Source organism: Crassostrea angulata, chromosome 4, assembly GCF_025612915.1.
Source record: "Crassostrea angulata isolate pt1a10 chromosome 4, ASM2561291v2, whole genome shotgun sequence".
NCBI lineage: Eukaryota > Metazoa > Mollusca > Bivalvia > Ostreida > Ostreidae > Magallana > Magallana angulata.
This window is the reverse complement of record NC_069114.1, coordinates 8,451,319-8,467,171: the sequence shown is the minus strand read 5'-3', so window position 1 is coordinate 8,467,171 and position 15,853 is coordinate 8,451,319. Positions and strand designations below refer to the sequence as shown.

At 34.0% G+C, this 15,853-nt stretch overlaps 1 protein-coding gene across 2 annotated transcripts in view; it reads right to left on the bottom strand.

The window, feature by feature from the left end:
• Positions 1-737: 737 nt before the first annotated feature.
• LOC128179924 (hepatocyte growth factor receptor-like) overlaps positions 738-15,853 on the bottom strand; it is a 37,607-nt gene continuing 22,491 nt past the window's right edge. The window contains exons 15-25 of one of the 2 annotated variants that reach the window (XM_052847606.1): positions 14,708-14,935; positions 14,099-14,260; positions 13,199-13,394; positions 12,212-12,294; positions 11,126-11,237; positions 10,892-10,999; positions 9,892-10,070; positions 7,633-7,742; positions 7,109-7,274; positions 3,955-4,100; positions 738-3,283 (exon numbers count right to left, since the gene is read on the bottom strand). In XM_052847606.1, the coding sequence (XP_052703566.1) occupies positions 3,097-3,283; positions 3,955-4,100; positions 7,109-7,274; positions 7,633-7,742; positions 9,892-10,070; positions 10,892-10,999; positions 11,126-11,237; positions 12,212-12,294; positions 13,199-13,394; positions 14,099-14,260; positions 14,708-14,935 (1,677 nt within the window). In that variant the 3' untranslated portion in view covers positions 738-3,096. The remainder of the gene's footprint in view (positions 3,284-3,954; positions 4,101-7,108; positions 7,275-7,632; positions 7,743-9,891; positions 10,071-10,891; positions 11,000-11,125; positions 11,238-12,211; positions 12,295-13,198; positions 13,395-14,098; positions 14,261-14,707; positions 14,936-15,853) is intronic. The other variant, XM_052847605.1, reaches the window with a different exon arrangement.

Below are 15,853 nucleotides of genomic sequence, written 5' to 3'. Positions count from 1 at the left end.
CCCACCCTACCCCCGGGGGTCATGATTTTCACAAATTAGAATCTACACTACCTGATGATGCTTCCACACAAGTTTCAGCTTTCCTGGTCTTATGGTTCATGAGGAGAAGATTTTCAAAGATTTACTCTGTATATTCCTATATAAAACTTCGACCCCCCATTGTGGCCCCACCCTACCCTCGGGGGTCATGATTTTCACAAATTAGAATCTACACTACCTGAGGATGCTTCCACACAAGTTTCAGCTTTCCTGGTCTTATGGTTCATGAGGAGAAGATTTTCAAAGATTTACTCTGTATATTCCTATATAAAACTTCGACCCCCCATTGTGGCCCCACCCTACCCCCGGGGGTCATGATTTTCACAAATTAGAATCTACACTACCTGATGATGCTTCCACACAAGTTTCAGCTTTCCTGGTCTTATGGTTCATGAGAAGAAGATTTTTGAAAATTTCTCGAAAATTTTCATAAATTCCTAATTATCTCCCTTTGCAAAAGGGCGTGATCCTTAATTTTCACAAATTTAAATCCCCTTAGGCTAAGGATGCTTTGTGCCAAGTTTGGTTGAAATTGGCCCAGTGGTTCTTGAGAAGATGTTGAAAATGTGAAAAGTTTACAGACAGACGGACAGACGGACAGACGGACAGACGGACGGACAGACAGACAGACAGACGGACGACAGACAAAATGTGATCAGAATAGCTCACTTGAGCTTTCAGCTCGGTGAGCTAAAAAGCTATTAATTGTACATAAATAATAACAGAATTCCTGCCCCAGGTATTTTGGAGTTATTGAACATTCTGCTGAGGATAGCTGACATCGTTTAATTATGACATACTTTCAGCACTAGCAATGTTAACATATCCACTCATTTTAAAAAAGAAATTAATACTGTAAAGACAAGATTGAATTTTTCAAGGCATTAATTGTAACGTGTAAAACCATGCAATGGATAGTGTGATTGTATACCTCTAGTAGTATATATAATTATACAGAAAGTATACAGGTCAAGACCTGTTTGACAAAAACGCTGTAAATTGTACATAGTACATAGGTGTGATGTAGGCAGTACTTAGTTTAAGTGCATCCGTAAGACGTAAGTAGAACGTAACTGGTTAGGTAAAACCTAATTTACGACGTTTTCGTGAATGTGTCCAGGTACTTATAATACTGTGTTACTAAAGCACTACGGATTGAATATCACAGAGCAACGTGCCATCGAAATATTTTGATAATTTTGTCAATCACATGTAAATTAAGATACAAACTTCCAAAATAAATATTAAAGAGGAAAAAATAGTGATTGTAAAGCTAAAAAAGATCACCAAATAAACAAAACAAATTTTTCTATACTATTGCATGATGATATCATTGTAAACTATTCAGCTCATCTGTTATAATTTAAGTTGACATATATCGTATATGAATTGATAGGGAATTTAATCTGATATAGTTTTTTTCTTTAATTAAGATCATAATTAATTGCAGATTGAACCATTTATATACCACAAAAGGTATCTAAGTAGCCATTAAAAAGCTGATAATTATAATAAATTCCTTAAATGATAGATAATTATATCATATTTCAATGTACATGATAATCACTCGGTCGGAATGTGAAGCATATATAGTAAATAAATCATGATGCATAGTCAATTTAAAAAATGTAGTCATAATATGAGAAAAAAATGATTCCTAATCAAAAGCTGATATCTGATTAATTATAAAATATAACATTTAAAACATATGTAAATATGTACAACATTAACATTTACTTCAACGTCAATATTTGATGAAATAAATATAGCAGATTAATATTATATAATACCGTAATTATATATATAAATATGCTCATACGGTATATCAAATGTATATATATACATGATGGAAAAAAAACCCCTTAATTTTAAACTTTCTGGTATTTTTACAATGAAGTATTTATAATTAATAGTAAAACAATGAATTCTAAATGATTGGGTAAACATATACATGTAACTATAACTATTTATAACATTGTATACAATGAAAAATCAGTTTAATGATTGATAAGATTAACTGATAACTAGGCCCATGGGCCTTTATGGTCACCTGAGAATAAAATGGTGCTTAAAATGTATTAATTTAAATAAATTGATGTGTTGTTATATTGACAAAATGTATGGTAAGGGAAAATGTATTCAAAATATAAGTGAGAATCAATTCATTTTCACTGTACAATCAAAATAGTACGTCCCATCTAAAATTTGACCAAAAGACAATGAATTACATGTATTTGATTACAAAGATAATTAATTAATTATTTTTACATATTTTCTAGTCCAATTGACCTGGAATAGAAGAAATCGAAAGAGTTAGCGGTAATGCAATTTTGATATAAATCATGGAGCCCTTCCCTTTTATAGTCATATAAAAGACTATATCAAAGAACTGTTTACTCAAGGATTATGTCATGAATTCCCTAATTTTGATAAAGATTAGTATTTGTCTTCATTTGAACAGACATTATAGTGTTCCTTTTGCATGTACTGTAACATACATGTATGATGTCCCAATGTAGAGAAGGAAATTTTATATGACTTCATGGATTTTCATTATAATTTGACCAATAAAGCCCTGCCCCAATACTGGAGCCACTGATCCAGGGATCATGGATGCAAAAATGTGTTGGACTGGTATTAAGGCTACACACCATGTTTGGATAAATTGAAGTTATGTAGTTTATGAGAAAAACTGAAATTGAACCTAACACAGCATATGTTGCACCAATGTCAGACAAAATAACAGAGAGCAATCAATAAGTCACCTGAGTGACCCAGGTGAACAAAACAAAAGAACCGGCCTGCACATACACTATGGTAAGTAAATATGTAACATTTGTTCATGATTGTATAGATTATAAAAAAAAATGAAAAATATGAAAATGAAAAATATGGCAGATCAACAGTTTTCACATCAAATAATTATGTTAATGCATAGATACATGTATTAATAAATGAGGAATGTTTCCAAGTATCACAAAAATTGCCTTGGGCACAGAGGAATAGGCAAGCTTCTACATGTCAAATATGCTAACAGCCACTCAAAATGTCCTCTCCTTATTCAATACCATAGTTATAATACACTGCCATATCCTCCTCCAGGAGTTCAGCACTATTAACGTAAGACGTCTGATGGTCAAGTGCCCCTGGGTTCTGCAGAAGCTCGAATTTGTCGCCGATCTCTGATAATTTTAGTCGTTGTGCGCTTTGATGCTCCCAACATGGAAGCATGATTTCTTGATATCTGAAATATTTTCAATCAATTTACTGATTAATTTTTAAATATATGTATACCATACAGGTCAACATTCTTAGGAATTAGGAATAAAACAATAAATGGTGACCTTGGTATGCAAATGAGTCAAAAGTTGAAAAACAAATTCAAAGAGTTGATTCGACCTAATATCCAAAAAAAAGGCTTGTTAAATCAAATACTGAAAGTATTAAAAGCCAGGATCTTTTGATGTGTAATTGTAATTGTGAATATTGTGTAGATAAGACTGAAAAACACACTCTCTCTCTCTCTCTCTCTCTCTCTCTCTCTCTCTCCAAATAATGTCTTTTGATTCAGAACTAATAAAAAAAATGCTGCAGTGTGTGTGCCAATAATGCCAATTTTGTCTTTAACACAGGTATTGATTGTGAAAACCTTAAAAATATATTTTTTCCTCCACTAACATTTATTTTCAAAAATCCTACGCTAATAGATTTGACAATTAAGGAAGGCTCTTTGTATGACTATTTGGTAAAGCGGTAGCTTTTACTCTAAGTGTTGTTTTGGTTTTTGTTTACTTTTGCAGTTGTACTATTCATAGCAACATTAGCGATTTCCCTACTTACACCAGGACTTTGCTCTCAACAAAGCCTAGATAAAAAATCCTCTAAAATTTTTATCAATGAAGTCAAGAAACTTACAAAGAGTCAGACGCAAGCTCAGGTTTCCCGAGTCGGAATCCAGAATCTACGACGTAGCTCTTGATTTTTTCGTCCTCTTCCTGGTCATGGTATGGCAAATATAATGCCAACGACATGATCTCCCAAATTAATACTCCGTAAGCCCACTGAAAATATAGGTCATAATAATCACGTTATATATCTACATTATTTACCTTTGAATACTGTAAATTCCTAATTAAACACAAGGAATTAATTTCCATGTAAAATCTCGAGAAGCAGTTTTTCGCTGATTTTAAAATAACACTTTTATTTTTCAGACAGTTTTGAGCAATATGAAACCATAACAAACAAGAGGCCCATGGGCCACATCGCTCACCTGAGGAACAATAGGTATGATAAAGTCAGCTTAATGGAGTCATAATACAAACAATCTGGACAATGTACAATAATACATGTAGATCATGTATAAATAAAATCCATTTTTCCCCCTTGGAACTCGGATAGCCCTGATTGCTGCCAATATTTACAAGACCAGACTTTAATCACCGCTCCTGCACATATATAGGGACTCAAAGTTACGCAGGCAGGGATGACCGCACACCTACGCAACTCACAGGTACCAACGTTAACGCAAACAGAGATAACGCAAGCAGGGATGACCGCTAGAAAGGCCAGAACACCAGAAGGGATGACCATACACTAGTGCTCCGCTGCAACCACTACCAAGACAAGCAGGTATGACCGCACACTTGTATTAATGCGATACAGGGCAGGAAGGACCGCACACTCTGTATCGTAGGTTAGAAAAACATGAAGATTAGATAGAGCAGGGATGTCCACACCCTCAATCTCTCCGTACCTGTTCAAGTGTAACCCCAAACAGTAGCTCGTCTCAAAGCAATATACACTGTCCCTATATATGTGCCGGCCTAAAATAATTCATAGTATCTAAAAATTGGAAATCAAAAATAAACAAACTAATCCGGCCTAACCCAAAACTACTTATGCAGAACAACTTATATACATTGAATATTTATTATTGTATAAAAATAATCATCACAATAATTGATTAACAGTGGATGCATTAATTAAAATAATCAAGAATCAATAAATCAAGGGCAATAACTCAAAACAGTAATACAAAAAGATTCTAATGAAAAAATAGCTGCCTGCTTCAATTTTATAGTCATATCACATGTTGAGTATTGCAGTTCTCAAAAAGATCCTTTACAATTGTTTATATATGGGATATTTAGCTACATCAAACTCTGAACCTTTTTTTGAGGCCGAAGAATTGTCCTGGAGCCAAAGTCTTAACAATTATAAAGAATCATCTTGCTGATAAGTTTCTGAGAAGAAGATTTTTAAAGATTTACTCTATATATATTCCTATGTAAAACTTTAACACCCCCCCCCTATGTGGCCTCACCCTACCCCCAAGGGTCATGATTTTCACAACTCTGAATCTACACTACCTGAGGATACTTCCCACAAGTTTCAGCTTTCCTGGCTGATTAGTTTCTGAGAAGAAGATTTTTAAATATTTACTCTATATATTCCTATGTAAAACTTCGACCCCCCCCCCATTGTGCCCCACCCTACCCCCAGGGATCATGATTTTCACAACTTTGAATCTACACTACCTGAGGATGCTTCCACACAAGTTTCAGCTTTCCTGGCTGATTAATTTCTGAGAAGAAGATTTTTAAAGATTTACTCTATATATTCCTATGTAAAATTTTAACACCCCCCCCCCCAATGTGGCCTCACCCTACCCCCAGGGATCATGATTTTCACAACACCTGAGGATATTTCCACACAAGTTTCAGCTTTCCTGGCTGATTAGTTTCTGAGAAGAAGATTTTTAAAGATTTACTCTATATATTCCTATGGTAAACTTCAACCCCCCATTGTGGCCCCACCCTACCCCCGGGGGTCATGATTTTCACAACTTTGAATCTACACTACCTGAGGATGCTTCCACACAAGTTTCAGCTTTCCTGGCTGTTTAGTTTCTGAGAAGAAGATTTTTAAAGATTTACTCTATATATTCCTATGTAAAACTTCGACCCCCCATTTTGGCCCCACCCTACCCCCGGGGGTCATGAATTTCACAACTTTGAATCTACACTACCTGAGGATGCTTCCACACAAGTTTCAGCTTTCCTGGCTGATTAGTTTCTGAGAAGAAGATTTTTAAAGATTTACTCTATATATTCCTATGTAAAACTTCGACCCCCCATTGTGGCCCCACCCTACCCCCGGGGGTCATGAATTTCACAACTTTGAATCTACACTACCTGAGGATGCTTCCACACAAGTTTCAGCTTTCCTGGCTTTCTGGTTCTTGAGAAGAAGATTTTTGAAAATTTCTCGAAATTTTTCATTAATTTCTAATTATCTCCCCTTGAAAACGGGTGTGACCCTTAATTTTCACAACTTGAAATCCCCTTTGCCTAAGGATGATTTGTGCCAAGTTTGGTTGAAATTGGCCTAGTAGTTCTTGAGAAGATGTTGAAAATGTGAAAAGTTTACGGACAGACGGACGGACAGATGGACGGACAGACGGACGGACAGACGGACGACAGACAAAATGTGATCAGAAAAGCTCACTTGAACTTTCAGCTCAGGTGAGCTAAAAATTGGTGCTCGCAATGTTATAATTGTGCGATTTGATGCAAAACAGTGGAATTGCAGAATTAATTACTCCGTAAACTAAGGAATTTACAGTACTTAGAAATGTTCTTTGAGAATGAAATTTTATGATTGTTCATAATGATTATCAAACAAATTTAATCGCTGGCTTAATTTTGTATGTTAGTTCAGTATTGATTTTGTGAAATTTTACAACAAAATCAATTAAGTTCTCATAGAGTCACTTTGAAACAATGAATTATTGAATTATTATGCCCACAAAACTTTGTTTTTGCATTAATCTGAAAATGGTTGCTCAAACCCAGGCAAAAGAACCACCTCCCAGCTTATTGCTACCATGACTCTAGGTCTGTGTTAATCAATACACGTTATCAGTTGTCTTAGCAAGTAATCACCACATCTGAGTCTATCTTATAATTAAAGATATTTAACGCTATTCACAACTTAATCTCTTTTGATTTGTAAAACCAGCAAATATATATGAACTTAAATTCATAAAACGGCTAAATGTTATTACCACATCCGAGGCTGCATCATAAAACCCAGCTGTCAAACTCTCTGGGGCCATCCATCGGACGGGCAGGAACTTTTCCCGGCGGGAGTCATACATGTATTCCTCTGGGTAAAGACTCCAGGAAAATGCTCCATCAGACACTTTGAAAAAATTTCCATCTTCATCAACACTTAAAAAAAAAGCAGAAAATAAACATGCATTAATTTTTCTTATTCTTACAAATACATACATTATCTAACTATTGATAAACTTGTATGAATATTTTTTGTCTGAGTAACAGATGCCATAAAATATATATACTCTTTAAAATGTACAAATCTTCATAAGGAACACACATGTATAAACTATTAAACTTACAATACAATTTCAATATTATGCTGTCTTTAAATGCATGTTTCTCTCATCATATCACTAGTTTACCAGAAGAAAAATGTGAAATAAAGTTGTTACAAATATGAGCTGGCATAGAGTAAGTAAACTTTAAGCATCAACACTTTAATTATAGAGAGAAAAGTACATGTACATACACACAGTTCCTGGCTGCCAAGTCTTTATGCGTGATGCCATTGTTGTGTATAAACTGGAGACCTTCCATTAACTGAACACACATATTCAACAAGATGGCTTTGGTAGGAGTCTTCATGTAAAAAATAAGATAATTTTACATTAAATTTACAAATAAACAGGACTGGTATGCATTTGGCGTTTTCAAGAAGCTGAATCAGTAGAACATTTGTAAACCATGAAAAATAAGAGTTGTTCCCCCTGATAAAACACAATAACAGAAAATTACTCCACATGGTGACTATTTGTTAAGCAGTATGTTGTTACAGTCACTGTAGAATATTTAGTTAAATGTGCAATGGTCAAATAAATTACAATACAGGTCTAAATCTTATCATTAGATCAATTCAAATTGGAAGAATGAATAAACATGAATTTCTCTTGACACTTCCAATTTGGAAATCTTTATTTTACAGCTAAATATCAAGATTTATGTCAAAAGTTTGAGAAGTAGACAAAATTACATAAACATAATTAATATGTAAAGTTGTTGACAGACCAATCCACTTTTGAGAATATTTCCCTAGATGCAAAAAATAACCATTCTCTCTTCTACTTATAAATATGCATGTATCTAAAATTTTCTCTGACTCTCTCTCCCCTCTCTCTCTCTCTCTCTCTCTCTCTCTCTCATTAGGTCTTTCCACCTTTCAGGTGAAAGACCTTTTGTATTTCTTATGTTTTTTATTATTTTTTTTCTTCTCTTTTTTTCCAGGGACAGCTTTTTTATTTCAAGAGATATTAAAACAATTTTTTCTTTATGTTATTGGCCATTAAAAGTTATGGTAACAAATGACCCTTTGCTTGATAACTCCCAGAACTTACAAAGTTATTGCCCTTGTGTACGAAAAGCTTGTTATAGCTACTCCTCTGAAACCATAAGAGATATAAACTTGGAACTTTTACCAATGTCTACAGTACACTTAGAGGATTCTCCAATCTATACATACCGAAAGGATTTGAGGCCCCTTTCTAGTAGTTATTGCCCCTGAAAGTATTTACATTTCTATAAAATCACTTCCAACTTTTTTATTATTTGTCATAGAGACTTCGGAGCACTTGGGATGGAAGCGTCTACCTTGGCCGAACAAAATAACATAAAGGTCAAAGGTCAAGGTCGTCTGGAAATCCATTAATTAATGAGTTTTTAGATCTCTTTTGTTTAGAGTGGTAAAGAAAAACTTTTTCATGGATGTAGTAGGACATCTGGAGACTTTTTAAAATATAGCCCATTGGCTCCTTCCTTTAAATAGTTACAGAGTTATTACCCCTATTTACGAATAGCTTGTTATCGCTACTCCTCTGAAACCATAAGAGATAGAAACTTGGAACTTTTACCACTGTCTTCAGTACACTTAAAGGATTCTCCAATCTATTCATACCGAAGGGATCTGAGGCCCCCTTCTAGTAGTTATTGCCCCTGAAAGTATTTACATTTCTATAAAATCAGTTCCAACTGTTTTATTATTTGTCATAGAGACTTCGGACCACTTGGGATAAAAGTGTCTACCTTGGCCGAACAAAATAACATAAAGGTCAAAGGTCAAGGTCATTTGGAAATCTCTTAATTAATGAAATTTTGTATCTCTTTTGTTTAGGATGGTAGAGAAAAAGTTTTTCATGGATGTAGTAGGACATCTTAAGACTTTTAAAAATATAACCCTTTAACCCTTACCTTGTAACAATTATAGAGTTATTGCCCCTATTGTACAAAATGCTTGTTATCGCTACTCCTCATTAACCGTTAGAGATAGAGACTTGAAACTTTTACTAATGTATTCAGTATACTTAGGCGCTTCTACAATATATCATACCAACAGGGTCCAAAGTCCCTTTCTAGCAGTTATTGCCCCAGAAAGTTTCGAACATTCAATGAAAACACAAATAACTTTTGAATCAATAATCATAGATACATCGGACCACTTGGTATTGAAGCGTCTACCTTGTCAGATGAAAATGACATAAAGGTCAAAGGTCAAGGTCGTCAGGCAATAAAAAAATGCAAACTTAATCGTTTGACACTTTTTTTATGAAGTAACGCAGAAAAAATAGTTTATTCTATTGAAGCAATCTTATTTCAAACATAAAAAACAATCAGGTGGAAAGACCTCTAATTGTTCGAGAACAATTAGTCTACTAGTTGTTAATTTTCTTAGTCTGGAATCACTATATAAGATATTAATTTAGCTTGATTAATGTGTTTGAAATCTTTCATTACTTACGTTGCTCTGGTCATTAAGATAATCCTTCAGACTTCGCTTATAGCCGCGGTACAGAATGTAGAACCGTTCCTTGTCCACCGACACTCCCTGCATCTGTAGAACGTTGTCGTCAAAGATGTCTCGGAACCTCAAACATTCTTGTAGCCCTGTGTTCACCCATTCCGGTACCGAGTTGTTTTCTTTAAGAATAAAAGTTAAAATACCGGTACTTGTATCATATGATAATTAGTGACACCTGAGACTAATTTACGTCAAATTCATATTAACATCAGAGTTGAATTGATCTCTTAAATTGAGAAACAAGAGGCCAAATGGACTACACTTCTCATCTAAACAACAGTACGTGTATTTCTCTCTATATTTTTCTAAATATAAAACTCTTTTAAAAAATGTAAAACTTGCCAAAATTCTCACACATTACCAGATTTTACAATGCATAAAAACAAAATGTAAAATGTAGATCATAGAAACCTACTTTGGGAACATCATATTCTAAGATGCATCAACTGACAAATCTTTTTATCCTAAGCCTCTATAAGCATCTAGATGATTTGATGTAAACATACGCATGTCTGGTGTAATGGTTCTTGAGAAGAGGATTTTAAGAGGAACACACCCTTTTTTTTTACAGTTTTGGGATTATCTCCCCTTTTGAAAAGAGTTTGACCATTTATTCCAATTTATTAATTTAGAATCTCCTGAGCATAAGTACCAAGTTTGGTTGAATTTAGCTCTGTGGTGTTTGAGAAGTCAAAAGTGTGCAAAGTTTTCTGATGGATAACCAGACAGACAGACGACGGACAAAAGGTGATCAGAAGAGTATACCTGAACTTTCGGTTCAGGTGAGCTTAAAAAATTGGAAAATTTTTATTTTTCCAACAAATAAATTGTTATATTTTTCAAAAAGATCAGTCTTTAAAATACAAGAATTAAATTCCCCAGACTCTCAACTCAAAGCAAATTCAACCTAATTCATAATTAAAATAATATATTGACATACCGAAATTGCCGAAGTTGCCAACCATAGTTTTGATCATTGTGGATTTGCCAGCATAAGGTTTACCCGTTCCTGGGGCAAAATGGCCATCAACAATACGAACATCAGCTCCTGCAAGAAACAGTAACATTTTTTATATTAGAAAAAGGAAAGCAAACACTGAATTCCCTTGTACATACAATATAATATCATAATCATTAATTGAATGATCTAAAAATAAATTAACACTGCAGTCACCTTTCTTTATGCATCGGGACCCCACAACAATGTCTGATTTATCCACTTGGCTGGATTTTAACATTTTCCTGACCGATTCGCTCACTTTGTGTATAAATTCTGTCCAGCAGTCCTACCAAACGACAGGAAAAATAAGACTGCATGTTGCAAATAACATATAATCAAATATAAATACCTACATTAAAGAAAGGTTATATCAGAGCCTTAGGTGCAAGCTATATTGATTTTATAGAAACCTAATTTGTTGTGCATGTATCTGATCAGGTTACATATAAATTTAAAGATAATTTGGAATGAATCTGACTTTGGTATTGATAGAATCAAACAAAATAAATTTTCAAAAATTGTCAAAAGAAATTCAATAAATTGCATATCATTAATGACATAACTGGATTTACTGTAATGGGTACATGATATAATGAATAATACAATGGTAAAGTTTCAAACTGACAAATGAACTGGTCTTAGGCCATATGAAATTAATATTTAGATTCTCATCCTGATTTGCAAAAAATATGGGGCAGGTGCATGGGCGATTTTATTTATAATTTTTTTTAAAAACATTTTTTTTATCGTTCATGTTCTAGAAATAACAACTGCTCTATTCTTTCCAGTTGTTAATGCTAATGTGAGTACACAAACCAAGTTGTAATCTTTTAATTCCATTTTATTTCGACATAACTGTTAATGCATGAGGACATTTGTATCCTTATGATAACAAACATGACTTGAATGACATGGTAGTCTAATGTTTAGGCAGCCATTAAAATGTTTTGAATTTTTGTGTACTGAGCCTGACTTTTTTTTCCCGAAATTTTTTTTCCATAATTTTTTCTTTTTCAAAACAAAATAAATTGCTACGGGGCGGGCCATTTTCAGAGGGGCGTCAGGGATGAGAATCTAAAAATTAATTTTATATGGCCATATATATTTTGACCTTATTTAATTATCTTTACATGCATGCACTTATTAACAATCATTTGGAACCTTTAATTCAACATATCAATCATATATTGTTCTAGAATTAACAAATTTTGCACGTTACATGCATGCCCTCCCCTTTGTTCTCTATTGTATATTACATACTTTATCTATCCGAACATCCACATAGCTGTTTTGTTGACGATTTACCAGTAGCTGTGGGTCCAAATTATTCAGAGATGTAAAATCTGAAAACAAGTTTAAGTGATCAACAATGTTATATTTAGTGATTATCAATTTTATTTGTTATCAGTTTAATCATTTCGATCAAAAAGCATATTTAATTCACTTATGTCTGCATGCAATCATTCATGGACATATGTACCTTAACCAGAGTCTGTGGTGTCTACATGCAATCATACAGGTATATGTACCTTTACCAGAGTCTGTGGTGTCATGCAATCATACATGTATCTGTACCTTAACCAGAGTCTTTGGTGTCTGCATGGAATCATACATGTATCTGTACCTTAACCAGAGTCTGTGGTGTCTGCATGCAATCATACATGTATCTGTACCTTAACCAGAGTCTGTGGTGTCTGCATGCAATCATACATGTATATGTACCTTTACCAGAGTCTGTGGTGTCATGCAATCATACATGTATCTGTACCTTAACCAGAGTCTGTGGTGTCATCATGCAATCATACATGTATCTGTACCTTTACCAGAGTCTGTGGTGTCATGCAATCATACATGTATCTGTACCTTAACCAGAGTCTTTGGTGTCATGCAATCATACATGTATATGTACCTTTACCAGAGTCTGTGGTGTCTATATGCAATCATACAGGTATATGTACCTTAACCAGAGTCTGTGGTGTCATGCAATCATACATGTATCTGTACCTTTACCAGAGTTTGTGGTGTCATCATGCAATCATACATGTATCTGTACCTTAACCAGAGTCTGTGGTGTCATGCAATCATACATGTATATGTACCTTAACCAGAGTCTGTGGTGTCTGCATGCAATCATACATGTATCTGTACCTTAACCAGAGTTTGTGGTGTCTGAATGCAATCATACATGTATCTGTACCTTTACCAGAGTCTGTGGTGTCATCATGCAATCATACATGTATCTGTTACCTTTACCAGTGTCTGTGGTGTCGTTGTTCACATTCATTTTTTTGGAGCGGCAGCAGCAGCAGACGAAGAGGGGTATTAGTGTGACCAGCAGAATGAACACTGACCCCCCGACAGCAATCAGGATAAACTGCCAGGTGTTCCAAAAGGTGTGCAGTTTTACCTTCTGTATGTCAAAGGGCTTTCCACCAATATACAACTGTCAAAAGACCCAAAACTTTTAAAATACATGTAGTACTTTATGGCCTGGCCACTGACTTTTATCCGTCAATGCACACATGCTCAGAAAAATGTTGAAAGGCCCCAAACTAAAACATAATTATATTTTTATGGGAGATCACACCAATGGATTGAAATTGTCAAAAGGTCCCATTGAAAACTTTTAAAATTGTATTTTTAATATGGGATTTTTCACCGATGCATGTAAAACTGTTGTTAGGTCAAAATCAAAAAGTAGTATCACAAGGGCTGTTTCTCCAACATTCAACTGTCAAAAGGTCAAAATGTATTAAAATTGTATCTCACATGGGCCTTTCCACCTATATAAACAACTGACAAGGGTCATTTTGCCAAATCTAAAATTTGCCAAAGGTGGGGCTTACATGTTTAATACTGTAGAAGCACATATTTTCGTTGGGTCAAAATTTCGTTGTTTTTTTAACCAATAAAAAAATTCCGTTGGCATTTAATTTTGCCATATCGTAATCTCTTTGTATTCATTAATACTTTGGTTAAAAATTCGTCATGGATTTAATTCGTTGGTTTATACTGCCAACGAAAATAACGAAATCAAATCCTCAACGAATATTTCTGCTTCTACAGTAATACATTTAGATTATATAATTATATTAAATAAAACACAAATCCCAATATATTGAATGATAAACACATTGTATACTCTACCATCATCATCACTTCTTCATCAACTCCTGGGAAACCCAAGTCAGGCTCACACTTAATCAGTTCCTGCTCGAGACTTTTAATTAGACAGCTATAATTAGCTGAGCTTCCACGCAACATCACTTTGAAGTCTGAATCGGAACAACCTGAAGTAAATTGCTCGCCCTGTGATGAAAGGAAAGAAGTTGTTCAGGTAAAACACAGTAACATAAAGGAGGAATTCGTATATACCGGGTAGTTACAAAATTAAAAAAAATATTACTTTCATGTAATAAGACTTATGTCATTTTGACCATAATGGAAGAATATTAATGTAACTTTGATCAATGTTGGCTTGAACTAGCTAGGCCAAAGTGTGATTTAGAAAACAACTCAATTAAGGCTAATATGACTCTTGATTTTAAAACTATCAAAAATTTGAAGCCGAGTGACTAAAAGAAAACCATTTTATTCCAACAAAAAAGAGATTGCAACAATAATAAATGTTGATTGATTGACCATTTTTCAACTTCCCTATGAGAATATTTTACACACAAACACAATGAGAACTCCCTGTGTGGCCACAAAGGGCTTCACATTCAAGTGACTGTACCATTCTCTGTCAGTGATTACCTCAATGGTTAGTTCTGTTTCAAACACTGGCTTGTAGTCCTGTACTATCTCATCCTCTCTTGTGGGCACTGGGTCAATCACGATTTTTATTGTGTTATTTTGAAATCTGTTCAAGTCCTCGTACATCCTAATGCCGTCCAACTGTAATCCATATCTCAAGGTAGCCCCTACATTGTACCCCTTTGGGGAATTGCAGAGAATAAGACCGGGGCCCTCAGGAGTGCAATCCTGTTGCAAAAAGTTGATTCATATTAAAGCTATTATAAATTAGCTGTATTTTTTAGAATTTTATTTTGGTTCAAAAACCTGTTAGAATGATATGTCTGCATGTAACTTAAACTTTTATGAGAATTAAAACAAGATTTGAAAAAAATCATTAATTTTTGTCAGAAGAAGGATTTCTCTTCTAAGGAATATATAGCAAATCAATTTATGTACAGGATGACAATAATTCAATTTTGCTTCAATTAAGGCTTCTTAACGGCTTTTCCCACAAAAATAAAGCAAACAGAAATTTAAAAGCCATGATATTTTTTGTACTTTAAATAAAAAATAACATTTTCATATAAAAACTTTTCAACATAAAAATTGCATCTCATTTTGCTTTAAATATATTCTGACCCTATTATGTGAATTAACATGATATATATACAGATTTTATCTTCAACTTAATGCTTTTTTCCTCAGTATATTTCTGTAGAATCTGTTTACTTCGTCTTGTACAACTACTTTTATCACATGTATAACTGTTTTTTATGTATACATTCAGTGTACTGTAAATTTAAGTAGGTGATTTAAAAGTACACTTTTTTGGAGTCAAACATTATGCGTATGTATTAAATACGTGGACGTGTCATTTACCTCACAAAAGGTTTGATCTTTTTTTACCACACTCCTGGGGGCATTTTACGTGGTTTTAATCTTACCACAAAACTAGTGTAAATTTCCCCCATGTGTAAATAACCACTTTTACAGTATATCATGTATTGCAGCAAATACAATATTTGGCAGCAATTGATTTAAAGGCAAATGAATACAGTAACGGTTGATTCCTTATTGTACCTAATTTCATGATTATGCTCGTTTGTATCAAATTGCTAGAATACAACATCACAAACATCAAACCTAGCTGTCATAACTTTTAAT